The sequence below is a fragment of the Ovis aries genome, chromosome 19 (assembly GCF_016772045.2).
Source record: "Ovis aries strain OAR_USU_Benz2616 breed Rambouillet chromosome 19, ARS-UI_Ramb_v3.0, whole genome shotgun sequence".
Lineage (NCBI taxonomy): Eukaryota > Metazoa > Chordata > Mammalia > Artiodactyla > Bovidae > Ovis > Ovis aries.
The window spans coordinates 58,451,770-58,478,345 of NC_056072.1; the positions used below are offsets into that span (position 1 = coordinate 58,451,770).

At 61.0% G+C, this 26,576-nt stretch overlaps 1 protein-coding gene across 5 annotated transcripts in view; it reads left to right on the forward strand.

Moving 5' to 3' along the window:
• The window catches only part of NUP210 (nucleoporin 210), a 91,126-nt gene that overhangs the window by 54,762 nt on the left and 9,788 nt on the right, over positions 1 to 26,576 (forward strand). For all 5 annotated transcript variants that reach the window (XR_006057124.2, XM_027957836.3, XM_042236459.2 and 2 more), the window contains exons 21-33: positions 5,475 to 5,603; positions 7,940 to 8,067; positions 8,166 to 8,301; positions 9,787 to 9,849; positions 10,005 to 10,184; positions 11,831 to 11,911; positions 13,117 to 13,248; positions 14,396 to 14,554; positions 17,866 to 17,957; positions 19,694 to 19,868; positions 21,719 to 21,894; positions 24,406 to 24,626; positions 25,779 to 25,915. Coding sequence is in view for 4 of the 5 variants with exons in the window: in XM_027957836.3 (XP_027813637.1) it covers positions 5,475 to 5,603; positions 7,940 to 8,067; positions 8,166 to 8,301; positions 9,787 to 9,849; positions 10,005 to 10,184; positions 11,831 to 11,911; positions 13,117 to 13,248; positions 14,396 to 14,554; positions 17,866 to 17,957; positions 19,694 to 19,868; positions 21,719 to 21,894; positions 24,406 to 24,626; positions 25,779 to 25,915 (1,809 nt within the window). In the remaining variant the exon portion in view is untranslated. The remainder of the gene's footprint in view (positions 1 to 5,474; positions 5,604 to 7,939; positions 8,068 to 8,165; positions 8,302 to 9,786; positions 9,850 to 10,004; positions 10,185 to 11,830; positions 11,912 to 13,116; positions 13,249 to 14,395; positions 14,555 to 17,865; positions 17,958 to 19,693; positions 19,869 to 21,718; positions 21,895 to 24,405; positions 24,627 to 25,778; positions 25,916 to 26,576) is intronic.

The window sequence follows — 26,576 nt, forward strand, 5'->3', positions numbered from 1 at the left end:
CAGTTTTGGTAGCCTGCGAGTTTCTAGGAGGATTGGTTTTTTGTTAGATTGTTTTTCTGACATTTTCTTACCTTCCCCCAGTGGGCAACCTTGGTCTTTAGCTCTCTTGTGGAGCCCCTCCGCAAAGGTGAAGCATGAGGAAGCATGTCGTAACATACCTGTTTTTCTCAGAGGCAGAATCGTGGATGTCAGGGCCTCTTGGGTTTATTGCCGTAAATCAGAGCAAGAAAAAGCCGTCCCTTGGTGCCTGTGGACGAGCGTGTGTTGTTAGAGGGAGTCTGGGGGCAGCTGGATGGCTGAGATCATAGGAAGCTCCCCCGAGGCATTGTTACTCCTTTTGTCCGAGAAAGGACAATCCCCTGGCCATTCCTCTTCTGTGTAAACGAGTGCTCAGTATCAGATCCTTCCCACTGAATGGAAAACCTCAAATTGTAAATGATTCCAACTGCTTGAAATATGCCTTGCTTTGCTTTATCTCTGGAGATTAAAAATAACTCCCCTGTTATCTAGAAGAGGGACGTGTCCAGTTCAGAAAGATGTGTGGAGTGCCAACAAAACTCGGGCTCCTTTTTACTCACAGTTAACCTCGCACCACACATCTTGAGTGAGCCCTGAGGGCAGCCCAGGGGCCAGGGAGAGACCTTTCCTCCAGGAACAAGCGCCTCTAAGAGTCAGTGATGGACTAGGCTACTGCTGCAGAGACTGAGCTCCCTGTCCAGGGGGGCATTCAAGCTGGCACGCTTGTCTGAAAGACTCAAGACGGGATTACAGCATCAGAGTCAAGTCTTCCCAGAACTACGAACCCCTGCTCAGTCCTGCGGTGTCCTATGGTGTATGGTCCCTGTTGGCAGCAGATTTTAGGCTTGTCCGTGCCAAGAGGGGCATGATGTCCCTGTTTATAGATGGTCCCAAAGAGCTCAAGCTAGAGCTACAGCATGGAGTCCCTTGAACTGCAAGGAGATCAAACCAGTCAGTCTTAAAGGAAATCAACCCCAAATGCTCACTGGAAGGACTGAAGCTAAAGCTGAAGCTCCAATACACTGGCCACGTGATGTGAACAGCCAACTCATTGGAAAAAACCCTGATGCTGGGGAAAGATTGAAGGCGGGAGGAGAAGAGGGCGACAGAGGATGAGATGGTTGGATGGCATCACCAATGAATGGCCACAACTTGGGCAAACCCTGGGAGACGGTGGGGGACAGGGACACCTGGCGTGCTGCAGTCCGTGGGGTCGCAAGAGTCAGGCACAGCTTGGTGACTCTAAATAAAAGAGCTGGAGCAGTGCTCTCTCCGCGTGGTGGACGAGCCTTCGCCCACGTCTCATCTTCCGCGGCTCTTGCTGACGGGGGCTGATCCCTGCCGCAGACACGACCCTGTGACTCATCTAGTACCGTGTGTGGGGCATGCCAGCAGCGCCCGACGAGGCAGGTCCCACCAGGATTGTGTTTGCCCAGAAGGTGTCCTGGAGGGGCCTCGGCCCCGGGGGTCTCTGCTTCCCCCGACCTCGGCCTGCGCAGACGCTTCTGCGGCTCCAGATGCAATCGGACACTGATTCCTTTGCCTCCTCCTCCAAGGGCACGAGGGATTTTTCACGGAGTGTTGACAGCCGATGACGGGTCCTCGCGGCGTCTCAGAGCGCTCCTTCTGAAGGACATTTACACATTTCTGCAGCATCTCCCAGCTGCTAATTAGCAGCATTCTCATTTCCCTTAATCGCAGAGACAAGGAAGCCCACAGCAGTTCTTCAATTAGCTCAGAGGAAATGTTTCTTTCTTTCGCTATCGAGGCCCATTCAGAGGCAAGAATGGCTCGTGGGTGCGTGTCGGCTTCCGTGTGTCTCTGGGCGGGGGCCTGGCGTGGGCGCACCTGGGCTGCTGCGGGGCGATGGTGCCCGCACGACGGTCTCAGGGCTGCACAGGCTCACACAGCCCCAACCCTCTGCCAGGTGTCTCTGTTTCCTTCTCGGCTGGCTTACGCACGGGAGGGTTTACCTGACTTAAACTCAGGGCTTCTTTATTCTCATCACCTCTTTACATCTCACAGGTTCCCTCCTTGCAGAAGCCGTGTGGGAATTCTAAGGGTGGCGGGAAGGAGCCTAGCACTTGGGCCTTTCATCAAGCGGTCACTCTGCAAAGGCTGGTTCCCGTCATGCACCAGCCCAGGCCAGGCTCTGGGGACTCAGCAGGGAGCAGTCAGCCAGGGGCCCTGCTCTTAGGAGCCGACCCCTCTCCTGGGTCCTGGGCTGTGGGCTGGTCCCCGTGAAGCTGTGCCTCTGAGGAGGTGCTTTGGCGTGGGGGTGGGGGGTCCTTCCTTGAGACCCGGGTGGGTGGTAGGTGGCGGCTGTGCGGCATGAACTCAGGTATGTCCCACCTTTTTCCTGAGAGGGGACAGTGGGCAGAGGAACCAGTCCCCAACCTGGCCCCGTAGGAAGCCTCGGGGCTGGGCGGGGCCCCTTGGGTGGCATTTCTTGCCTCACTGTGACCCTGGCCACTCCCCACCGGCCTTGAGGGGGACGTATCTGCGGGGGCACAATCCTTACCTCCGGCGTGGACCTGGCCACCATGAAACGTTGCTGGGCACACACGGGCGACAGAAGCCGATGGCACCGGTGACATTTGGAGGCATGCACAGGGTCCTCGCTCATCTATAGATGCTGCTTGTCAAGGGACAAGCGTGACGTGTGACAGGCCTGGGGAGCGTGGAGCCGTGAGGACGCATTGGCACCTCGGAGCCTGGCGGGCGCGGGCAGACGTCCTGAGCAGAGCTGCCCCTGGCTCCACGGCAGCGTCTTAATGAGCAGTGACGTGTCCCCCGCTCCAGAGAGATGACAGGGCTTCCTCGGGGCTCTCAGGGGGCAGTGTCACCCCTGAGGAAGGAGAATTGGTTCTGGGGGTGGGTTCTCTCCCCTCCCCTCCTGCATATGCATCCCCCTGGCACGTCCTTCAAGAGGCAAGTGGGTCTGGAGCCTGGAGAAGCAGGCGGTGACGCTTGCACAGTGGGGGTGGGGACAGGACCCTCCACCCCACCCCGTGCCACCTGCCAGCCTGCCCCCTCGCCTCCTCCAGAGCAGCTTGTCTCCAGAGCGGCGGGCAGGCTCTCCCGTGGGGCACCGTTCACCGTTGGGTGAGCTGGCAGGGCTGACGTGTGGGTGGCCCGGTGGGCCGTGTGGTCTCCCTGTGGACTGCCGTCCTGCCCCCTGTCACCCGGGAGGTGCCTGGACGTCCAGCTGCTGGGAAATCAAGTGGGAGAGAAACCGATTTCCTCAACGTCAGTTAGATCTTTGTTTAAAATGTGCAAAATGGCTCTTTTGAAGGAGAGACAAAAACACCTCCCCTGCGCACCCACCCCTGCCTCGCGCGTCTCTCCCCGTGGGTGCAGCAAGCCACCATTTCTCTGCCTCCTGAGTGACGGGCTGCTCCCGACGGCGGTGACGTTTGCAGGGGGATCAGGTCGGAGCCCTCGCTTCTTCCTGGGATTTTTAAGTGGGTTCTCTTTGGGGGACATGTAATCAGCCAGGTGAATCGTCCACCACAGAACTGGAGACCCGTGGCTCTGACCCCCCGTCTTTAGTGTATTTGATGCCAGGCTGGCTCGGTTGTTGTTCAGGGTGCCGGCGGGGTTTCCAGTCTGGGATTTTTACTGAGCTACCTGGGTCCTTCCGTGAAGTGCCCTGAGCATCCTTCACCTGTGCTTATGCCCCTGAGCCCAGCGCTGCAGGCGTAGTTAGCCCGCTTTGTCCGGCCCGGCCCCCTGCCCGACAGCTCCCTTCGGGCTGCTGGTGGCGTCCGGCTCTCAGGCGTGGCCGAGTGTGGCAGAAGGCGCCCTAAAGTGACGGCTCGGGCGCTGTGCTCCCTCCCCAGCACCGCCCCTTTGAGGCTGGGTTCCTACCCTGGGTGGGCCTGTCTCTGTATGTCCGCTGAGGCGGGTGTGGACTAGTCAGTGCTTCCCAGATAGATGAGGGTCCCTGGGGTTTGCAGACTTCTTTCTGAATTCTGGTCTCGATGAAGGCAGGACCAAAGCCGAGCTGGTGGAAGCGCAGGTCTCCGTAGGTTACCCAGCGCCTCACAGCGGTGACCCTGAATCTCCATGTACATAGACGCTGCGGGGCTAGGCCGTACTCGAGGCTCAGCCCTGAGCCTCTGCGGTACGTGCACCGCAGCCTTGGGGCGGACACACAGGAGGTCTGCCTGCTGATCAGGTGGGAGCGGCAGAGCTGCCCCAGGAGAAGTGAGCAGGGGGGCGAAGATTCCCACCTGCACCAGGGGAGACTTGGCCAGAGAGGGACCTTCAGAGCTGAGGCTCAGAGGAAACCAGCAGGTGGACGCCGGGGAGGAAGAGCCCAGATTTCAGGGGTGGATCGTGCAGCCCCGAGGGGCAGGCGGGTGCAAGCTGTTCGGAGGATGACGGCCGTGGGGGGCACGGTTTGCAGTGACATCAGAGCCCCGGGCAGGGGCCAGATATGCCAGGTTCTCGTAGAACATGAAGCTCACTCTGGGTGGCCTTTGAAGGCTTTTAACCTAGCCCAGCCCCAGACTACCCGGCGGAGACGCGTGTCTAAGCAATACAACCAATCACTGCAAGTCCGTCTGCCGCGTGAGAAAGTGGTGATGAGGCAGGCTGTCTGGGGAGGGCTTCTTCTGAAAGTGGGATCCCTGGAAAGAAGTAGAGAAGAAGGTCTTTGGCAAGGAAAGCTTGGAAGACAGCAGCTCAGATGAGTTCATCCACTCTGAACATTTCACGCAGGCTCTACGTCAAATAAAGGGAAAGTGTGTCCAAGTGTGAGTCGCTTGGTCACATCTGACTCTTTGCCACCCCGTGGACTGCAGCCCGCCAGGCTCCTCTGTCCATGGGATCCTCCAGGCAAGAATACTGGAGTGGGTTACCGTTTCCTTCTCCAGAGGATCCTCCCGACCCAGGGATCGAACCCGGGTCTCCCGCATTGGAGGCAGACGCTTTAGCCTCTGAGCCACATCAAGCTCAGCGGAGGTAGGGATGAATGTGGAGATTAGAGATTCGAGGAGCTCACTGTGAAGATGCGGTGGCCTCTGGGGCCTATTCCCAGGCTCTGAGAGTCTGTGGGCCCAGGTTAGGGTTCCCCAGTGAGGGCTTCATGTGGAAAGCAGCCGCCTCACTCCCTGCCAGCATCAGAGGAGACCCCACAGGATGCTCTGCTCTGATGGAGGTGGCAGCAGGTGGCCTGGACATGGGATCCTGGGTGTGAATCCTCTCTCTGCCGAGCTCTGATCACCCTCCTTGGGGCAGCTTCCATTTCTTCTCTGTAATTTGTGCCAGGTTGCAATAAATGCTCCTTGAAATCTATCCTGGCACTAACATATTACATCCCAAGCCCGTCTCCCAGCTGGCAGTGGGGGCTCACGGTGAGGGGCGGGCAGGGCCGGCTTTGGGTTCGGGTTTTCCGAGCAGGCGACGGGCCCCGAGCGGCTGTGTGACCGCACCCCGCTCCCGCCTTGCAGGTGCGCCCTCTGCTCCCCGGCACCTCCACCATCATGGTCCACGACCTGTGCTTAGCCTTCCCTGCCCCCGCGAAGGCCGACGTCTACGTCTCGGACATTCAGGAGCTGTACATCCGCGTGGTGGACAAGGTCAGTGTCAGCCTCCCCGTACGCTCCCTCTTTAGCTGCACAGGACCCGGGAGCATGGCGGGGCTGTGGGGGGTGCTTTCCTCGCATCTCCCCAGCCCTTGCAGCGCCGTCTCACCTGGCATCCTGGGCTCAGCGCAGGGCGGCCTCTGGGGGCGTCCAGCTCCATCTCGGTCGGCACTGGCTGTAACCCCCCTGGAAGCTGTCCTCATGCTAGCCCCGGCCTGGGGACCTGGAAGCTGTCCTCACGCTAGCCCCGGCCTGGGGACTCCTATTCTCTGACTGCTGCAGGTGACTGACCAGCCAGACCCTGAACTTTCTCCCCCGTCTGTCCTTTTTGGATTCTCAGAAATTCAGCGGCAGATGAATAAAGCGTACTAATGCCAAGAGCTTCTGCGCAAGGAATGCATAATAGGTCTAGGCTTTTCTTTAATGTGAGGAGGGATTTTACGTAACTCAGATACACGAGGTGACTGCAGCGGTTTCCAGAGGAATGACGTCAGGGTCCTGTCTTCCCGAGGGAGAGAAGGGGTGGTCATTAAAGCGGGCATTCACGCAGCTTGGGCTCCTTCAAAGTCACTTTTCTCTCAGCCTCGGATGTGCCTTCTCTGATCTCGTTTCCGCTGGTGAGTGGCTTCTAGACTTGTGTTCTTTCACTGAGCGCCTCTGGCTCATGTTTCCCAAAGTTCTCACCGAGCACAATAGGTGCTGCCAGGTGTGAACTGCTGAGCGCTTATTAAACCCCCACTGTATGTCTTTCTGGAGAAGGAAACGGCAACCCACTCCAGTGTTCATGCCTAGAGAATCCCATGGACCGAGGAGCCTGGTGGGCTACAATCTGCGGGGTCGCAAAGCGTTGGACACGACTGAGCGGCTTCCGTGCGTGTGTGTGCGTGTGTGTGTGTGCCTGTTGCCATCCGAAGGTGTGGTTTAGCTCTCTAACTAGGCCCTCGGTTCTTTTCTTACTGAAGTAGCGTCAATTTGCAGTGCTGTGTGAGTTTCAGGTGTTCAGCAAAGTGATCCGGGTTCATATTTATTCACGGACACATATGCTGTGCTTAGTTGCTTCACTTCAGTCCAGTCGCTCAGTCGCGTCCGACTCTTTGTGGCCCCATGGACCGCAGCACGCCAGGCCTCCCTGCCCGTCGCCAACTCCCAGAGTTCACTCAGATTCATGTCCATTGAGTCGGTGATGCCATCCAGCCATCTCATCCTCTGTCTTCCCCTTCTGCCTTCAATCTTTCCCAGCATCAGGGAAATGAGTCAGTTCTTCCCATCAGGTAGACAAAGTATTTTGAGTTTCAGCTTCAGCTCTCAAGTCCTTCCAATGAATATTCAGGACTAATTTCCTTTAGGATGGACTGGTTGGATCTCCTTGCAGCCCAAGGGACTCACAGGAGTCTTCTCCAACAGCACAGTTCAGAAGCATCAATTCTTTGGCGCTCAGCTTTCTTCACAGTCCAACTCTCACATCCATAGATGCCCACTGGAAAAAGCATAGCCTTGACTGGATGGACCTTTGTTGGCAAAGTAATGTCTCTGCTTTTTAATGTGCTATCTAGGTTGGTCATCACTTTCCTTAATCGCTTCAGTTGTGTCCTGCTCTTTGTGACCCCCTGGACTGTAACCTGCCAGGCTCCTCTGTCCATGGAATTCTCCAGGCAGGAGTATCCCCAAGCTCACAGCCAGAGGCCCACGATGACTTCTGGAGTGGGTTGCCATGCCCTCCTCCAGGGGATCTTTCCGACCCAGGGCTCAAACCCAGGGCTCAAACCCAGGTCTCCCGCGTTGCAGGCGATTCTTCACTGCCTGAGCCCCCAGGGAGGCCCAGAATACTGGAGTGGGTGGTTTTTCTAGGGGATTTCGCGACCCAGGAGTCATGCCGGGGTCCCCTGCATCGCAGGCAGACCCTTCACCAGCTGAGCTGCCAGGGAAGCCCGTAGATACATTCGCTTCCACTGTAGGTTGTTGTGAGATATGGAAGGCAGTCCCTGTGCTCTTGATAGATCCTTGCCGTTTACCTGCTTTATATGCAGTCATGTGTATCTGTTAATCCCATCCTCGTTTATCCCTCTCCCAGATGTTAGTTCTCTCAGAGTAGAATGTGACCTTTATGTCACATGTATGCTTCAGGCAAAGCCCCTGAGTATCCCCTCGAGGCCCCCTGAACACGGAAAGCATGTAAACAGTTCCGCTTGCTGGTAGGCTGATAGTCTGGAGGTCATCGTGGGCCTCTGGCTGTGAGCTTGGGGATGCTTTTGCAGAGAGCTGTAGGCACCGCAGGTGGTGGCCTTGGTCGTCCGAAGGCCATCCCGGAGTCTCTGTCCCCCACGATGTAGGTGGAGATCGGGAAGACGGTCAAGGCGTATGTCCGCGTGCTGGACTTCCACAAGAAGCCTTTCCTGGCCAAGTACTTGGCCTTCATGGACCTGAAACTCCGGGCAGCCTCCCAGATCGTCACGTTGGTGTGAGTTCTCGTGGGGTCGGGGGTCGGGGGAGGGCATCTGGGGGCAGCGGCGACGGGTCTGCCTGGGGGAGAGGTCCCAGCCCCTCCCTCTGTTCCAGGGCGCTCGATGAGGCCCCGGACGACTACACCGCCTCCTTCCGCGTCCACGGCGTGGCCATCGGCCAGACCAGCCTCACCGCGACTGTGACGGACAAGGCGGGACAGAGAATCAACTCAGCCCCACAGCAGATTGAGGTAGAGCCGCTCCTCCCCACGCCTCCTGGGCCCGGCCCAGCCCCTGGGGCACGTCAGGGCCCTGTGGGGGTGGGACATGGCACTGTTGGTGATCGGCTGGGCCTTTTAGGGGCAGCCCAGGTAGCTCCGTGGGAAGGGAAAGTGTTAGTCACTCAGCTGTCTCTGCAACCGTCCCCCTGGACTGTAGCCCACCAGGCTTCTCTGTCCGTGGAATTCTCCAGGCAGTAATACTAGGGTGGGAAGCCATTCCCTTCTCCAGGGGCTCTTCCTGACCCAGGGATGGAACCCGGGTCTCCCGCATTGCAGGCGGATTCTTTACCATCCGAGGCACCAGGGAAGGCCCCACGTGGAGAGGCCATGTTAAACCACTCTCCGGGGTCCTCTGATTGAAAGGGGGCCTTCCGTGGTCCTGGAGGTCTGGGAGCCCAGGAGTGAGGGGCTGGGTCACTTCACTCTCTCCGGGACTCAGGGGTCCTGGTGTGGCTCAGAGGAGGGGAGTGACTTGTCACAGACGGGGGAGTGGCGGGGGGAGCGGTGGGTCTGGCCTCGAGTGTAGAGGCAGGCACTGGTGGCTGGGGCCCTGAGGCAGCAGGCTTTTCACGGGAGCCCCCAGAGTAGCGTTTCTGGGTGAGGGAGCTCGGGGCCCACCTGGTGCCCCCACGGTGTTAGGCTGAGACGGGAGCCCACGGCCGCCAGGGCCGGGAAGCCGTGTGGGAGCTTATCGTTCGGTGGCAGCACGCTGCTCCCGCCACGTCCCTGCGGGCTCAGCCTCGCGGGCTGGGGGGCTTCGTGCCGGTGGGTGTGGGTGGTGCTTCAGGATGGAGGCGCGCCCTTCTCCTCCGGGTGAGAAGGCAGTCCTCTGCGCCTGTACTCAGGGCAGCCCTTCGGAGAGCACGCCTCACGCACCTGTCACCTGGGCTGACTGGCGCGTCTTCAGGCAAATCGGGGACTGTGGGGTTGGAGGAGGAGGACGCAGGGACTCTGCCGCAGAGACAGGGCCTCCTCACCCTGCCCCCCCGAGCTCCCCTTTCCTCGTCTGGAAAGTACGGAGGCCGTGGGAGTAGAGAACCATTCTAGGTGATTATTCAGCAGAAATCTGGAAACCGCAAGAGTCAGCCTTCCAAAGGGAAGCTGGGGAACCTCGAAGGCAGAGCGTTGGAAACGTGGGCGTGCGCCAGACTGCCCTGGGGACTTGCTGAAACACACAGCAGGACTGCCTCTGACGGGCAGGTCCCGGGCGGGCCGGGGAGCGGGTGTTTCTGCCGACCCCACCAGTGCGGAACACGCCCCTGAGAGCCCCGGAGCCGCGGGCCCAGGGAGCGTGAGGTCCCCCCAGGGCTGGCCGGGGCCCCAGGCCCTCGTTGGCCCCCTTCAGCGGCAGGAGTCGGTGCACGTGCTCCTGCAACCCTGGAGTTAGAGGTGGCCGCGCCCGGCCGTGTGCGCCTGGAGCCCAGCGGCCTGTCTCCCTATTGTCTCCACGCCCAGGTCTTCCCCCCATTTAGGCTGATCCCCCGGAAGGTGACGCTGATTATTGGGGCCACGATGCAGGTAGGCGTTCAAGGCCACGCCCTATCCCCCCCACCACCTGGGGCTTCAGAGCGGGCTGTGGGAGGAGCTCCGGGGTGTCGGCACCCCGGCCCTGGAGGGCGGCGTGTGGGCCCCCGGGGGGGCTGGCTGATGGGCCCTGCTGCCTGCCCCTCCAGATCACCTCCGAGGGCGGCCCCCAGCCCCAGTCCAACATCCTCTTCTCCATGAGCAACGAGAGCGTGGCGCTGGTGAGCGGCGCCGGGCTGGTGCGGGGCCTCGCCGTGGGCCGTGGCGCCGTGTCGGGGGTCGTGCAGGCCGTGGACGCTGAGACCGGCAAGCTGGTCGTCGTGTCGCAGGTAACGGCGGGGGCTCTCCGCTCCCCAGGACCTGAGGACCACCCCTCTCCCAGAGTCCTGCTCTTCCCTCAGAGCCCGAGGCATCTGCCTGTCGCCTTCCCCTCTTCCCAGGCCAGACCTGCACTTGCATGCCCACGGTCACGCTTCTGCAGACTGGGGGGCCCTGAAAGTGAAAGCCGTCGGTCGTGTCCGACTCTCTGCGGCCCCATGGACTATATATACAGTCCATGGAGCTCTCCAGGCCAGAATACCGGAGTGGGTTGCCGTTCCCTTCTGCAGGGGATCTTCCTGACCTAGGGACTGAACCCAGGTCTCCCGCATTGCAGGTGGACTCTTTACCAGCTGAGCCAGCAGGGAAGCCCAGGAATCCGGGAGCGGGTAGCCTATGCCTTCTCCCGCGGATCTTCCCGACCCGGGAACTGAGCCTGGGCGTCCTGCGTTGCAGGCAGATTCTTTGCCAGCTGAGCTCTTGGCTCCTTACGCCAAGCTCTCCCGCCTTGGAGACACTGCTGTGCAGGGTGGGGTGGTGGTTGTGACGGCAGGCCCTGTGGTCCGTGCCTCCGTGGCTCCTCTCTGGACTGTCTGCCCTGCCTGGGTGCAGCTGGCCCACGGCCGTCCGCAGCTGTTCTAGGCCTGAGCTAGTGTTGCCCATGTCGGAGCCCTCCCGCCTTTAGTTCGTCCATCTCCAGCAGGGCTTGCAGACACTCTCACAGGAGAGCTGGGATGCGGAGGGCCCTGGGGAGCTTATGGTGTGTGTTTTTAGAGGCACATGCTGGCTTGGCTGCCATAAACCAGGGTAACTGGGCGCCAGTGGTATTTCAGACCTGGATTGATATTTCCAGAAGAAAACCTGAGTCAGCCGCTAGTATCTGCTCAGCTGGAGGTTAAATTATCTCTAGGCCTCCTCTCGGGAGCGGGGGACATTTCCTAGCAGCTTTTCTGGGTCGGGGGAGATGCTGGAGGCCGAGTTAGGAGGGCCTCACCCAGGAGGGGCTCCATCCTGCCCCCCATGGTGGCTCTGGCCCCAGCAGGTGGTGGCGGTGTCTCGCTCTCCTCTCTTCCTGCTTTCCTGGGGCGGGCACTTCTGTGGGCCTCTGGGAAGGACAGAGCAGAGCGTGTCCCCTTCTGGGAAGGGCTCAAGGTGCCTGGGTTCCGCGGACGGCAGTGACTTGCAGGAGCAGCGACTTGGTGGTCCAGCCACGCTGGAGCCCCAGCTCTGAGAGTGCTTCCTTCTGGGTGACGTGACTGTGGACGGAAACTGGGTCCCTGACAGTGGTCCAGGAGCACAGCATCTAAGCACACAGCTCTGGGCGCTGGGACCCCCTGGAGTGGGTGGGACTGACCTTGACCCGGCCCTGAGTTCACTGATTCACGCCTTTCCCAGCAGTTCCAGTGTCTCCAAGTATCCTGGTCAGACCGCAAAGCCCTTTTGAGTCACAGGGTGGATACTCCGAGTCTATCAATTTTATAAAAACAGGAAAGTACCAGGCGTGTTGAGAGTAAAATTAAGTACGAGGGAGGGCCTACTTCATTCCTCTCTGCAGAAAGGGTTGCAGCCTCGGATATGGGAGTTTCAGGCAGGGACATCTGCTGTTGGCATGTAGCCCTGAGCCCTGCCGGCCTGAGCCCCAAAGCCCTCTTTCCAGGATCTCGTGGAGGTGGAGGTGCTGCTGCTCCAGGCTGTGAGGATCCGCGCGCCCATCACAAGGATGAGGACGGGGACCCAGGTGAGGTTCCCATCACAGGGATGAGGGGGGACCCAGGTGAGGTTCCCATCACAGGGATGAGGGGGGGACCCAGGTAAGGTTCCCATCACAGGGATGAGGGGGGACCCAGGTGAGGTTCCCATCACAGGGATGAGGGGGGACCCAGGTGAGGTTCCCATCACAGGGATGAGGGGGGACCCAGGTGAGGTTCCCATCACAGGGATGAAGGGGGACCCAGGTGAGGTTCCCATCACAGGGATGTGGGCAGGGACCCGGGTAAGGCAGAACCTCTCCGGCCCCTCCTGTCTGTGTCCTTGGAGCAGCCTCCAGCAGGTGTCAAGCTCTGAGACCTGGTTCAGGATGAGCCTGGGGGGCCTGCTCCCGGGACGCTCTTTCCTCTGCTGGGGCGATTCTGCAGCCCCTTGACCCTGTTTGCTCTCTGGGTCCAGCCTTACTCCCGCCTCTCCTGCTGCGTAGCCCAGGCTCCCTGTCCTTTTCCCCCGGGCGCCAGCTCCCGTACTGTGGCGCCTACCCCTGCAAGTCCCGCGGGGGTGACGCCTGTGTCTCCACCGGTCTGGCACCTCCCCGCGCCTGGAGTAGCACCTGGCGCCTCCCTGCAGCTGGTGTTTGGGTGGCGTGCATCTTTCTCGTGCTTTGTATGTCGTTGTCTGCGTGGCACGCATTTCAGCCCCCCAGGGTGGCTCCAGGGTCATCTCCGCATCGCAGACGAGGAGGTGCACGCGGGGCAGGCTTAGGGCGTCTGCTGAGGCCACGCAGCCAGTGAGCATTGGACCTGGGCGCCGGCCTGCAGCTGGACTCAGGTCCACCCCAGCCCCTTGCTGCGTTGCCCCCATGTCTGTCTGCCCTCGGATCAGCGCTTGGTAAATCCAGAGTGTAGGAGACCAGGCCCACCGCTGTGAGCAGGGCCCCCACTAGACTGAGAGGGACGGGAACAGGGTGAGCCGGCCTGCCCGGGGGCCGCAGGCCCCTCAGAGCTCTAGGCGGCCATTCAGGATCGGGGTCCCTCGGCCCTGGAAGGACGGGCGGGCGGGCTGGCGCTGTGCCGGGCCGGCCGCCGACTCAGCAGGACTTGATGGAGGCCCCGCCCTGCCCTCAGGAGGCAGGGTGGCGGTGGGCCCCGCAGGGCAGTGCAGGCTGTGTCTCAGGGCGTCCGGGGGCTCCGGCCATGGGATGCACGTGGTCACCGGCCTGGCTTCTCCCCGCAGATGCCCGTCTATGTCACCGGGATCACCAACAACCAGAACCCTTTCTCCTTCGGCAACGCTGTGCCGGGCCTGACCTTCCACTGGTCTGTCACCAAGCGAGACGTCCTGGATGTCCGGGGGCGGCACCACGAGGTACTCACCCCCCCTTGAGACCCCGCCCTCCATCCCAGACTACAGCCCGTCAGGCCCTCTTGAGGCTTCCTCGTCTGCAGCCACCCTGTCCCTCACTGGGGTCCCTGCCCCCTCCAGCCCTTCATGTGTCCAGGAACCTGGCCTTCAGCTCCCCTCTCGTGGGTCCCAGGACAGGCTTCAGCCTTTTCCTCCTAAGCTCGTTCTTGCTGAACAGCCGCACCACCCAGGTGCTTAGAGGCGACCTGCGGGTGGAAGGCAGCAGAAACAGCAGCCTAGTGGGGAAGTCGCGGAGGTCCTGAGTGTCATGGGGCCCTGGGTGGGCCCCCGTCTGTAGTTTCTGACCCCCTTGCTAAGATGTCACCTGCCCCTGGCAGCCCTGGAGTTTCCTCCAGGTTTGTCCCAGGGCCCTACCCTGTCCCCTTAGGCTCCCTAGGGGGGCCCTGGCCCCTCCCCAGGTCTGTGCTGGAAGGTGCTGGGGAGACACGCCACCCCATGTGTGTGAGCTGAAGGCCGTGCGTGGGGAGGGCGGACACGCCCGGGTGACCCAGCCAGTGGGCTGTGCAGTGGGTACTGGCCCTGTGACTCCAGGCAGTAACCCCAGGCGGGCCTCGGTCACCCGGGGCCTGAGTGCGGCTGCTTCCTGGGGTCTCTCCTTGTCTTGTTTGTGGACAGTGGGGGCCTGGAGAGGGGGCCAGACGGGATGGGATCTCTTAGAGGCTGCCTGAAGCTCATACAATGCAAGATGAGACCCCCCGCCTCCTGACCCCATGGGACCAGATCCTGTCCCCAGAGCATCCCCGCAGTACCCAGGCATGTGACTTCTTCACAGATACCCCATACCAAGGTCTCTGTGGGCGACACCCCAAGCCTAGCGTTGTCCGTGTGATCCGCCCTGAGCCCAGCAGCCAAGGCTCTGAGAAGTCCTGGGTGAAGATGCTGGTGGGGCCCACCGCTCCCACAGGCCCTGGGAACGGCGTGAATTGCAGTGTGGAGCGCCCCACACGCGTGCCGGGGTTGGCAGGCCCCCACTGGGGAGAGAGGGCAGCAGGGGGACAGCAGGCGGTGGCTCGGGGGGTCTGGGGCGCCTGCCCTGTGTGGGAGCCGGGCCTGGGGCCCCCAGGGACATTCCGCTCTGTGTCTGTCGCAGGCCTCACTCCGGCTGCCGTCCCAGTACAACTTTGCCATGAATGTGCTCGGCCGGGCGAAGGGCCGTACCGGGCTGAGGGTGGTGGTCAAGGCCCTGGACCCCACCGCCGGGCAGCTGCTGGGCCTCGCCAAAGAGCTCTCTGACGAGGTCCAGATCCAGGTGAGGGTCGGGTGGGCAGGGGCTGCTGTCAGCAGGGGAGCGCTGGCCAGCCCAGGGTGCTGCTCCCCTGGGGTGTGTGGGCACACGTGGGGGATTGGGGGCCGGAGGCCTGCCCTGGGGGGTGCTCGGCCTGCGGGGAGCTGTGGTGAGGCTGGCGGGGCCTGAGCTGGGGCTCTGAGGTGCTGTGGGAGCCAAGGGCCGGGGTGACCGTGGGCTTCGTGGAGGGGAGGCGTTTGGGGCTGGGAGGGCCTGGCGGGGGCAGGTGGGGGGCTTGGCCTGTGCGTGCAGAGGCCTGGAGGTCTGCAGTAGCTCAATGCGCTTCCAGAGCAGGAGCTGACTGGGAGTTGGGTGCCTTCTGGGGGGAAGAGGCTGGAAAATCTGGGCAGGGCATGCATCTAATTGCCTGTATTTCATGGAGGACGAGACGGAGGCGGATGCGTTCCCGCTCCCCCTCCTCCCCCCACCCCGCCCCCCCCGCTTCCTTATCTGGGTTCTGCGAAGCCCCGGGGCAGGGGGATCCCAGGGAACAGGCAGCGGAGAGAACCAGAAGGCCTCGAGAGCTGTGCCCCAGGAGACAGGGTGTGACCCCATCTTTCACAGATGGGACCCGAGCCTCAGGATGGGGGCAGCCGGCCTGCTCAGAGCCCCTCGAAGGGGCAGCGGCAGGATGGAGCTGTCCACCCAGGGCCTGGCCCACGGCTCTCTCCAGCCCCACTGCCCTGAGCACGTTTAGCCTTAGGGACCCTCTTCTGCTAACGTGAGACTCAGTAACATCCTGACCTCGTGCGTATGTGCTCAGCTGTGTCTGACTCTTTGCAGCCCCTTGGGCTGTAGCCCACCAGGCTCCTCTGTCCGTGGACTTCTCCAGACAAGAACACTGGAGTGGGTTGCCGTTTCCTCCCTCAGGGAATCTTCCTGGCCCAGGGATCGAACCCAGGTCCCCTGCATTGCAGGCAGATTATCACTTGAGCCATCTGGGAAGCCCTTAAATGTAATATCTGGGTCCCCCTAAATTGCAAAGAACCAGTCCATCCTAAAGGAGATCAGCCCTGGGATTTCTTTGGATGGACTGATGCTGAAGCTGAAACTCTAGTACTTTGGCCACCTCATGCGGAGTTGACTCATTGGAAAAGACCCTGATGCTGGAAGGGATTGGGGGCAGGAGGAGAAGGGGACGAGAGAGGATGAGATGGCTGGATGGCATCATTGACTTGATGGATGTGAGTCTGTGAACTCTGGGAGTTGGTGATGGACAGGGAGGCCTGGCATGCTGCGGTTCATGGGGTCGCAAAGAGTCGGACACAACTGAGCGACTGAACTGAACTGAACTGAAACTGCAAAGAAAGACTGAAAGCGACTCCTAGATATCATGAGGAAAGACACCGGTTCAAACCCCCTCTTCAAGAGGAAACAAGCCATTTTTGGTCAGGCACAGACCCCCACGCAGGGTGAAGAAGCACATTTCAGAGAGAAACGCCTGTCTGCCCAGCCCCTGCCCCCGACTCCTGCCTGCATACACAGACTCACACACACACACACACACACACACAGACTCACACACACACACAGACACACACATACACACACACAGACTCACACACACAAACACACAGACACAGACTCACAGATATACACAAACATACACAAACACACATACACATACACAAACACACAGACACATATACACAGACACACACACACAGACTCACACAGACACAGACTCACACACACACACAAACATAGACAAACACACATACACATACACAAACACACACAGACACATATACACAGACTCACACACATACACAAACACACACACAGACACATAGACACACACGAACACACAGACACACACACATAAACACAGACACACACACAAATACACACGAACGCACACACACAACAAACACACACAGACATACACACAGACACACACATATACACACAGGCACACACACGCACAGACACACACACAAGCATGTGTTCTTCCCAGCTGAAGACAAAGTGAAGCGAGCTCTGACCCTGTCCTGGAATTAGAGACGGGGCTTTGCATCTCCCGAATTCTGTGACCTCAGTCGGGTCACTTAGCAGCTCTGCGCCCCGGTTTTCCTGGCCGACAGCAGGTAACTTTCAAGGGCGTCGGCAACTCAGAGACGCTCAATCCAGCCCACAGAGGTGTTTTATTTGGCTCATTCCATGCTTTAAAACAGTTTTTTATTTGTTGCCAATGTTGAAAAATAGTAAGATTTTGTCTAAAAGCCCAGTGTGCAGCTCGTCCTGGGGACGTGGAGTGATGCCACCGGCCAAACTGGCAGATGAGACAGCTTCTCACTGATAGAGCTGAGACCCCCGGTCACAGCCCCCAGGCCCCCTCGTCACCCTGACCCTGAGGCTGGGCCACATGTAGGGACCCCTGCCCCTCCGTAGTGTCCAGCACATCCCCAGCTCCGGGAGGTGAGCGCGCCAAGGATGCTTCCCTCGGGACCCTTCTTACTGATGGGGAAGGTGCACCTGAGCGTGTGTTCAGAGCAGCTGCTGGGCGGGAGGGGACGGAGGCCAATTTCCTCTTCAGAAATCACCCGTTTGGTTTTAGACACAGGCCCTCAGAGCGTCCAGCTGGTCTGATTGTATCAGAAGCCAGCGGGGAGCCCCAAGGTGTGCTCAGCGCCCAGGCTCAGTGTCAAGGGTGCCAGCAGCCCGAAGGCCCTCAGACAGAGGGCCTTAGGAGGGTGTGGGCGCAGCGGGCTGCGCGCGGGGAGCGGTCTGGAGTCCCTGGGGGAGGGCTGCCTCGTGGGCTCGGGGCTGCCGGGGAGGAGCACGAGCAGATCCCCCCGACATCGTCAGGTGTATCAGCACTGGCCAGAGGTCACCAGGCACCCTGTCCCGGTGCTGTGGGATTCAGCAGGAGCCTGGCAGGCAGAGAGGGTGCGAGGTGGGGCTGAGGGGGGTGCCTGGGGGGTGGTTGTGGGAGGGGCCGATGTGGAGAGCATGTCTGGCTGGGGGAAAGAGAATTCAGACAGAGCCTCCCCAGCCTGGCAGTGTCGCCGCGCAGGACCCTAGGCCCCATCGCTGAGTGTGCCGCCTTTCACACGCACACCCTGAGAGCTCAGGGGGTCGCGCCCCCGCCCCCTGAAGAGCCCCGGGGGCCTCCCCGGCGCACCTGCTGCTCCTGCCCAGCACACGCTCAGCGCTCGCCGCCACACCCCAGCTCCTAGCGGGGTGGCACCTGGGTCTCTTGGCCCACGGGAGGCACGCCGCCCCTGCACGTGGTTCGGGGATCACAGGAGAGCAGAACTCGCCCTCTCCCCCAGGTGTTTGAGAAGCTGCGGCTGCTGAGCCCTGAAGTAGAAGCGGAGCACGTGCTCATGTCGCCGAGCTCATTCATCAAGCTCCAGACAAACAGGTACGTGACTCGGCGCGGCTCCATGTGGGTCGCGAGGCTGCGCTCACATCCGACGGCTCATTTGTCAACGTCGGCAGGAGCCGTGAGTGCCGAGGGCCAGCCGCACGCCCTGCCGTCCTCCTCCTCCTCCCAGCCACAGGGACGGCCCCTGCCCGTCTGCGGCATCTCCCCTTGGGCCCTTCTCCTCCTCTCCGCAGCCCAGAATGCCTCATGCTTTCTGCACAAATCCACGTCTTCAAAGGCAGGAAAGTGCCAGCTTGGAGGGGTGCAGTCTCTCAGATGCCCCGTGTCTTTAAGACTTGCCGCACAGTGTAGCCTGGGAATTGGGACATCAGCTGGGGGGAGGGGCACGGGAACAGTGCAGCTCTCGGCCCCTCTTGGGTGGTGGAGACGCCTGTGAAGGCTGAGAAGCGAGTTCTGAAGCCTGCGGGCACACGAGACTCCTGACTGTGTTCTGAGGCGGTGCTTTGGGTAGTGACGCCTTGTGTGTGAACTGCAGTTGCAAAGTCGGGAATTGCAAGGACTTTGGAGAAACACACACACACACACACACACACACACACACGGTGGGCACACAGCCAAAAGTGTCAGTGCCCGGCTCCGAGCTGGACTCTAGATCCCAGATGGACGGTAGAGTGCCTTGGAGGAGGCTGGTGGGGGAGAGGGGAGGGTCGTGTGAGAAGGCTTGTAATGGAACAAAGCCACAGCCACAGCCCAAAGGAGGGCCTCCGTGCCAGGATTCTGGGGAGGCATGGCCCCCGTGGACATGCAGGGGTCGGGTCTCGCAGGATGCGTAGGAGTCCTGCGGGTTAAGAGGAGGGCGTTGATGGAGGGGCAGGAATTTGAGGCAGAGGCGGTGACATTTGCTTAAGGAGTCATCTGCAGAGGATTTGTGGGGCTGCGGCACGGAGGGTGCCTGGGGGGCGGGCCTGGGAGCCTTTCCTTCCTTCCTTTCTTTGTAACATCATGAATATGTAAAAGAGCAGAGGAGACTGTCATTTGTCTTCTCTGGCGCACGTTATCGGTAGTTTTCCGAACCACATTCTTATTATAGCAACGGCCCGTTTTTATCCGGTTATTGGCGGAAATAGGACAGGGCCAGGCCGTCGCTCCCATTTCACAGCTGAGCAAGCCGAGGCCGGGAGAGGGGACTTGTGTGTCTGAAGACGCACAGTTGCTGGTGGGCCGTTGGGACGGCCTCTGGGCTCCGTCCGGCTCAGAGCCCGCGGGCTTCTCGTGTCGGTGGCATCCCTTGCTGCAGAGCGCAGGCTCTAGGCTTCACTAGTTGCGGCTCACAGGTTGCAGAGCGCAAGTCGTGGTGCACGAGCTTAGTTGGTCCGTAGCATGTGGAATCTTCCCGGACCAGCATAAAACCTGTGTCCCCCTCGCTGGCAGGGAGATTCTTATCTACTGAGCAACCAGGGAAGCCTTAAAATGGAAGGGTCTTTTGACTGCAGGCATCCGTGTGGCTCATGAGACCCTCCGCTCCCACATGCTTCCTGCCAGCCGGCTGTGGAAGATGCTGCTCTACTGGGAACCCTTGCTTTTCCAAATGAGGTTTCTCATCGGTGGCCAGTGAGCTGCAGCAGGCTGTGCGTGGCGGCCTGGTGCATCGTGAGGCCAGGATTGTGCCGCTGTTTCCCGTGCGAGCAGCAGAACTCCCGAACCCCAGGCCCCTCTCTGTGGCTGTCTCGCCGCTGTTGTCTGCGAGAATGCGTGTGTTTCCTTTTCCCAAGGGATAGTGCTGCCTCTGTGAGCTACCGCGTCCTGGACGGGCCAGAGAAGGTTCCTGTCGTGCATGTTGACGAGAAGGGCTTCCTGGCGTCGGGGTCCGTGATCGGCACGTCCATGGTCGAAGTGACCGCCCAAGAAGCTTTCGGGGCCAACCAGACCATCATTGTTGCTGTCAAGGTAGGATCTCGTCTGCCTCCTTTTTGGAATAATAGCAGTAGTACTGTTTTCCCCGTGCAGGTGTGCAAGTAAAGACGCTCACCTTCTAGCCAAGAAATTGTAAGAAACTATTAAGGCCCTAGGAGCTGAGCGCCGAAGAACTGATGCTTCTGAGCTGTGGTTTGAGAAGACTCTTGAGAGTCCCTTGGACAGCAAGGAGATCCAACCAGTCCATCCTAAAGGAGATCAGTCCTGAATATTCATTGGAAGGCCTGATGCTGAAGCTGAAGCTCCCATACTTTGGCCACATGATGCAAAGAGCTGACTCATTGGAAAAGCCCCTGATGCTGGGAGAGATTGAAGGCATGAGGGGAAGGGGATGCTAGAGGATGAGATGGTTGGATGGCATCACCGACTCAATGGACATGAGTTTGAGCAAACTCTGGGAGATGGTGAAGGACACGGAAGCCTAACATGCTGCCGTCCGTGGGGCTGCAGAGAGTCAGACACGCCTGGGCGACTAAACTGCAACGATAGGTGAAAAGCCGCAGCACCTCCTGGGCATCAGAGCAAAGATCTCTGGACATGACTGATGGCAACGAGCTCCGTTCACAGATGAGTAACTGGGGCCCAGAGCCGTATGAGGTTTGCAGGACTGGCACCCCGGTGTCCTGTCCGGCCAGCAGTGCCTGGATCAGCAGACACCTAAGCGCGATGAACTCAGCATGTGCTGTGTCCTGGCCCAGAAAGCACTCGGTCACAGACAGCACCGGGAGGGTGAGAGGGCCTGTCTTGCAGGCGAGGCAGTCAAGTCACCGAGGCCGCCTGGGGGCTGGGAGTCAGGCTCTGGGCCCCAGCCCACGTTGGCCTGCCCCGGGTTGGTGCCCTCTGGTCCCCCCGCCCCTGCCACCTTTCCCAGCATGCCTCTCTGTGCTCCTGAAGACGGGATGTTCTCCTTGGGAGTCTCCTGGATTGGGTCCCAGGGTTTATCCTGAACAGAATTTTCTTTGCACATCTCATCACAACCACATAATCCTTACTGACAGAGCAAATACATGACCTCTTGAATATTAATATTTACACTCTGCTTGGGTCCTGGGCCTCTTTCCTTACTAGTATCTTTTTGTTTCAAGATGAGTGTCTAGCAAGGAACCCTCAACCCTAGTTTCCAAGTAACCGAAAGTGACTGAGGACTCGTCCTGGGTCACCAGATGGTACTGAGTGCCAGCTGTGTGCCCATCCCTGGAAGCGGGGTCTTTGAGGGGCTGGCGTTTTGGCTACGATGGATTTTACTGGAGACAGAGAACCAAGTTGGCTCTCTAAGGACCTCGGGTTCCCAGGCTCCCAAAAGCTGTCGTCCCTTCCTTTCCCATCCCCCCTTGCTTGCCCATCCCCCCTTGCTTGCCCATCCCCCCTTCCTTGCCCATCCCCCCTTCCTTGCCCATCCCCCCTTCCTTGCCCATCCCCCTTTTCCCTGGAGCACCTCTAGGCACCTCAGCAGCATGCAGTGAACCCCAGACACCACCACCGTCCGCGCGGACACTGTTTCTACTCTGTATGCCTGGAGAGCCAGGTCCTCTGACATAGCCCAGCATTCAAAGCCCAGGGGATGTTTTTGCAACATGAATAATGATCTAATTTTTCACAGTCATGGACTCTGACTCTTGCAGGTTAGATTTCCTCGGAATGAGGCCAGCCACCGCAGGGAGGAGGAGGGCCAGCATCTGGGCTGAGCCAGTCTCTCCCAGACCCCACGTCGGTCTCGCCCAAGGGGTCCTGTGCGGGGGAGCAGCGGGAGCGGCGCCCGTCCCCGGGGGGCTCTCGGGGGCGTCCCTGGCGCCATTGCCACCGCAGCTGTTTGCTGTCCCCAGGTGTCCCCTGTTTCCTACCTGAGGATCTCCATGAGCCCCGCCCTGCACACTCGGAACAAGGAGGCCCTGGCGGCCCTGCCCCTGGGCGTGACCGTGACCTTCACCGTCCACTTCCACGACAGCTCTGGAGATGTCTTCCACGCTCACAACTCCATCCCCAACTTTGCAACTAACAGGTAGGCGGTGGGCCCCCCGCATTCCCCACATGAAGTCACGTCTCCATCACATCCAGATCTGACTCACACGTGACCGATGACCGTGGGGAGAAGCCAGCGCTGCTGAAGGATGAGTTCGTCACTCATGATTCCCAAGAGCAGGGCGTTCGCCCCACTCTCAGGACCCCGGGAGGAGCGCCAGGCGCGGCCAGGCCGCAGGGATGAGGGGCCGTTGCCGAGAGTCTTTATTATGAGACAGTCATTCAGCAGGGACGTCCCCTAATGCCCAGGAAGTGGAGCCCGGAGGTCGGGGCTTGTGGCTGGAGGTTTGTACTAAGACTCTGTGGGAGCTGGGCTGCAGGGGAGACGCAGACAGCCCCGGCCCTGAAGCCGGTGGACGCACAGCGCTCGCTGCTCCCTCTGCCAAAGCCGACTGGAGAAGGCGCACGCCTTCCAGCGCCCAGAGGTCGGCGAGGCCAGAGTCGACGGTCGCCAGCCTCTGCTGTGTGCAGGCCCGCCACGCGCCGTCTCGCTGACTCCTCGCTGCTGCCCACGTGTCCCGGCCCAGAGAGGTCAGGCCGCGCGTCTCAGGCCACGCAGCCCGAGAGCAGGGCTTGAACACCAGGCCCCATTTGCGCTGCACGGGCTGACACTTCGGGAACAGAACTGCAGCCTCAGGCTGAGTGTGAGGGAGAGGGGAGTGGTCTCCAGGAAGGAGAGCCGTGGCTCCAGGCTAGACCTGCCCGCCTGAGGGTCCCCTGGAGCCGCAGTTCTCAAAGTGCGGCCCCCGCACGGCAGCGTCGCCGCTGCCCGGGGACCCTCAGTGCATGCTCTCAGGGCCCTTGGGTGTAACAGGGCCTTCGGGTGATTGTCAAGGCTGAGGACCACTGTCCCAGGGGATGTAGGCCAAGCCAGGAGGAGCTGAGAGGAGCCTCAGGCCCGGAAGGAGGCAGCAGGGCTCCAGCGCGTCCTCTCCGGGCACAGCAGGTCCTGACCGGGGGCTGGTGACCCCTGCAGCCTGGGCTTCCCGCGGGCCCTGGAGCAGAGGTGTGCCCCACGCTGAGCACACCTGGGCCCGGGCACTGGGAGAGCGGGGTCTGGAGTTGGGCCTGAGTCAAGCCTGGCTCTGCCCTCTCTGGGGCCTGTGAGCCTGGATGGACAGGTCACCCCTCCAGGCTTCCGTGTCTACACCTGTCGTGTGGGAAAGTGGCCTCATCCCCGGGGCCACCAGTTGAGGCTGTGGTCATGAGGGCCTCTGGCCTGTGGGGTGCTCCATGCACACAGCAGGGCATCTGCAGGCCTGGGGCACAGCCTGCCCCTTGTCCAGCGCCCCAACTCCCCTGCGGAAGTCACACGGGCCCTTCCATGGCCAACGCATCCATCTCCAAGAGAGCGGTCAGGGCTCGGGAGGCGGGGGCGTGGGGAGGGAGGCCGTGGAGCGGGGGCCCTGACCCTCCGCCTGCTCAGCCCAGCCATCCCTCCCAGCCCGCAGGGGTCCCTGAGTGCCTGCGTGTGCCCACACGCCTGGCGCTGACCTTAGCTCTTTCCAGCCCACAGGGGTCCCCGAGTGCCCCTTTGTGCCCGCACGCCTGGCCTGACCTTAGCTCTTTCCAGCCCGAGTGCCTGCGTGTGCCCGCACGCCTGGCCTGACCTTAGCTCTTTCCAGCCCGCAGGGGTCCCCGAGTGCCTGCGTGTGCCCGCACACCTGGCCTGACCTTAGCTCTTTCCAGCCCGAGTGCCCACGTATGCCCGCACACCTGGCCTGACCTTAGCTCTTTCCAGCCCGAGTGCCTGCGTGTGCCTGCACGCCTGGCCTGACCTTAGCTCTTTCCAGCCCGAGTGCCTGCGTGTGCCCGCACGCCTGGCCTGACCTTAGCTCTTTCCAGCCCGAGTGCCTGCGTGTGCCCGCACGCCTGGCCTGACCTTAGCTCTTTCCAGCCCGAGTGCCTGCGTGTGCCCGCACGCCTGGCCTGACCTTAGCTCTTTCCAGCCCGAGTGCCTGCGTGTGCCCGCACGCCTGGCCTGACCTTAGCTCTTTCCAGCCCGAGTGCCTGCGTGTGCCCGCACGCCTGGCCTGACCTTAGCTCTTTCCAGCTGCTGACCGGGTGTGCAGCTCACGTCAAGCCTGTGATGTGTGTACGTGGTCAGCCCCACTCGGCAGATGAGAAAGCAGGTGGACGGGGGTGATGCCCTTGTCCCGGTTACTCGGTTGAGGGCCTCGTGTCCCCAGAGTGTCCTGGTTCCCTGCTCGGGTGGGCTGGGAACACAGCCCCATCACCTGCTCTGGGCCTCGGCCTCCCCGTGGGATGTGGGGGTGCTGAAGCTGGCCGTCCTGTCTGGGCCATGGATGGTGGGGGAGTCTGGTTGGTATGGCCTGAGACCCCTCACCTAGAACAGCTGCTCCATGAACCTGAGCTGGGCAGCATCAGGGCGCAGTGGGCAGGCGTGGGGCCCAGCCAGGGCCCTGTGCCAGCCCCTCCTTGGGAGCTGGGGCCACCCCCAAGACTGAGAGCCACGTCTCCCGTGCTGCAGGGACGAGTTCGTGCAGATTGGGAAGGGCGTCGCCAACAACACCTGCGTGATCCGCACGGTCAGTGTGGGCCTGACGCTGCTCAGGGCGTGGGACTCGGCACACGGCGGCCTCTCCGACTTCGTCCCGCTGCCCGTCCTGCAGGCCATCTCCCCCGACCTGTCCGGGGCGGTGGTGGTGGGGGATGTCCTCTGTCTGGCTACGGTACTCGTCAGCCCGGAAGGTATGAGGGGTTCCGGCCAAGGGACACGTGTCTTGGGTTGGGAGGTGGGAAGGGCTGCTCTGCCCCCCGAGGCTGGTGTGCACGTGGAGGTTGGTGAGGTTCTGGAGTGGGCATCGGAAAGCTGCTGTCCCGACCGGAGCCAGCCCGCGGCCTCTCTCTGCACTGGGCTGTAACTGGTGCTCAGCCGCACCCCCAGCTCCCCGTGTCAGCGGCCGTTTTCATCTGCGTGCTGAGTGGCAGCGTCAGGCATGTCCAACCCCAAATACTTACCATCTGGCTCTTTATAGGGACCTGGTGGCTCAGATGGTAAAGAATCCGCCTGCAATGCAGGAGACGTGGGTTCCACCCCTGAGTCGGGAAGATCCCCTGGAGGGGCATGGCCACCCACTCCAGTGTTCTTGCCTGGAGACTCCCACAGACAGAGGAGCCTGGCGGGCTGCGGGCCAGGGGGTTGCAAAAGAGTCGATAAAAGTGAAGCCGCGCAGTCGTGTCCGACTCTTTGCGACCCCACGGACTGTAGCCCACCAGGCTCCTCTGTCCATGGGATTCTCCAGGCAAGAGTACTGGAGTGGATTGCCATTTCCTTCTCCAGGGGATCTTCCCGGCCCAGGGACTGAACCCAGGTCTCCCGCATTGTAGACAGAGGCTTTACCGTCTGAGTCACAACAATACCAACAAACTCATTTTAAAACGAAGTTACACACTGCCTTTAAAGTAAAGCAGATATTATTTGCCACAAATAGAAGGTGGTTGTTGAATGTTCTCGTCATGTTTATTGTATAACGAGGTTGGCTTTTCACTAAGGACCGCCGTCTAGTGACAGACAGCTCAGAGTCTGCCACCTTCTTTGTGTAAAAAGGATTGCGTAGCAGGGTGGCTGAGCAGGGGCGATGCTGGGGGATGGCACGCAGAGGGCCAGCCCTGGAGGACCAGCGCCCGGGTCACCCAGAATGGGAAATGACCGTGAGGTTCCCGGCGGGAAGGCACTGGGCAGGGGCCTCGGCCGCTCAGGGAGCAGGTGGCGTGGCCAGGAGCCAGGGGAGGGCGGGGGCAGGCTTGGGGCAGCGGGGACACTGCCCGGTGAGCCAGGCTAGATGGGAATGACTGGAGTGTGAGGCGTGGGAGACGGTCACGCGCAGCTTCCCCTCCCAGGAGTCCCCGGGACCTGGAGCTCGTCAGCCAGCAGCATCCTCCACGTCGACCCCAAGACCGGCGCGGCCGTGGCCCGGCAGGCAGGCTCCGTGACTGTCTACTATGAGGTCGCCGGGCACCTGAGGACCTACAAGGAGGTGGGCCTCGGGCACACGTGTTTGACTCCCGGGGGTGGAAAGCTCGTCTTCCCTCCTGACTGCTTCTCTTCTTCATGTAAGAAGCTCCAGCGCCTTGCAGGGCAGTTGGCTGGGGGTCACGAGCCTGGTGGGGGGCAGGCCCCTCCTCGCAGGCCGCCGGACCCCCCAGTCCACGGCGGTGGGAGGACAGAGCTGGCCTCTTGGGGGCATTCCTGCGCCCATGCCACCTCGACGGAGCCCCGTGGGCAAGACTGTCCGCGTGGGCATCCCCCGGGGCATGGTGGCTGTGGGCGGTGCCATGCAGCAATTTGGCATCACCGGCAAAGCCAGCCTCCCCCAGCGAGTCACCTTTTGAGTCTTTGTGGAGGCGAACAAGACTGCTCTCTCTCCTGTCTATCTCCAGCCGAGAATCAATCAACGAGCGGAGTCGGGCTGCATTGCGCGCGTCTGTCTCATTCTCCGAGCAGCGTGTGCTCTTTGGAGCCCGGCAGTGTCACCTAATAGCGGGCGTGCTCAGCGCTGCTGCTGGGGCGAGCTGGTGCAGAGGCACTGTGTGACTGACAGCAATGCCCCCACCCCGAGCAGCCCCGGGGACAGCCGGACAGGCTTGGGCGGTGGGGGCAGGGGCGGGGCTGGCAGAGCAGGGCACCACCCAGCAGAC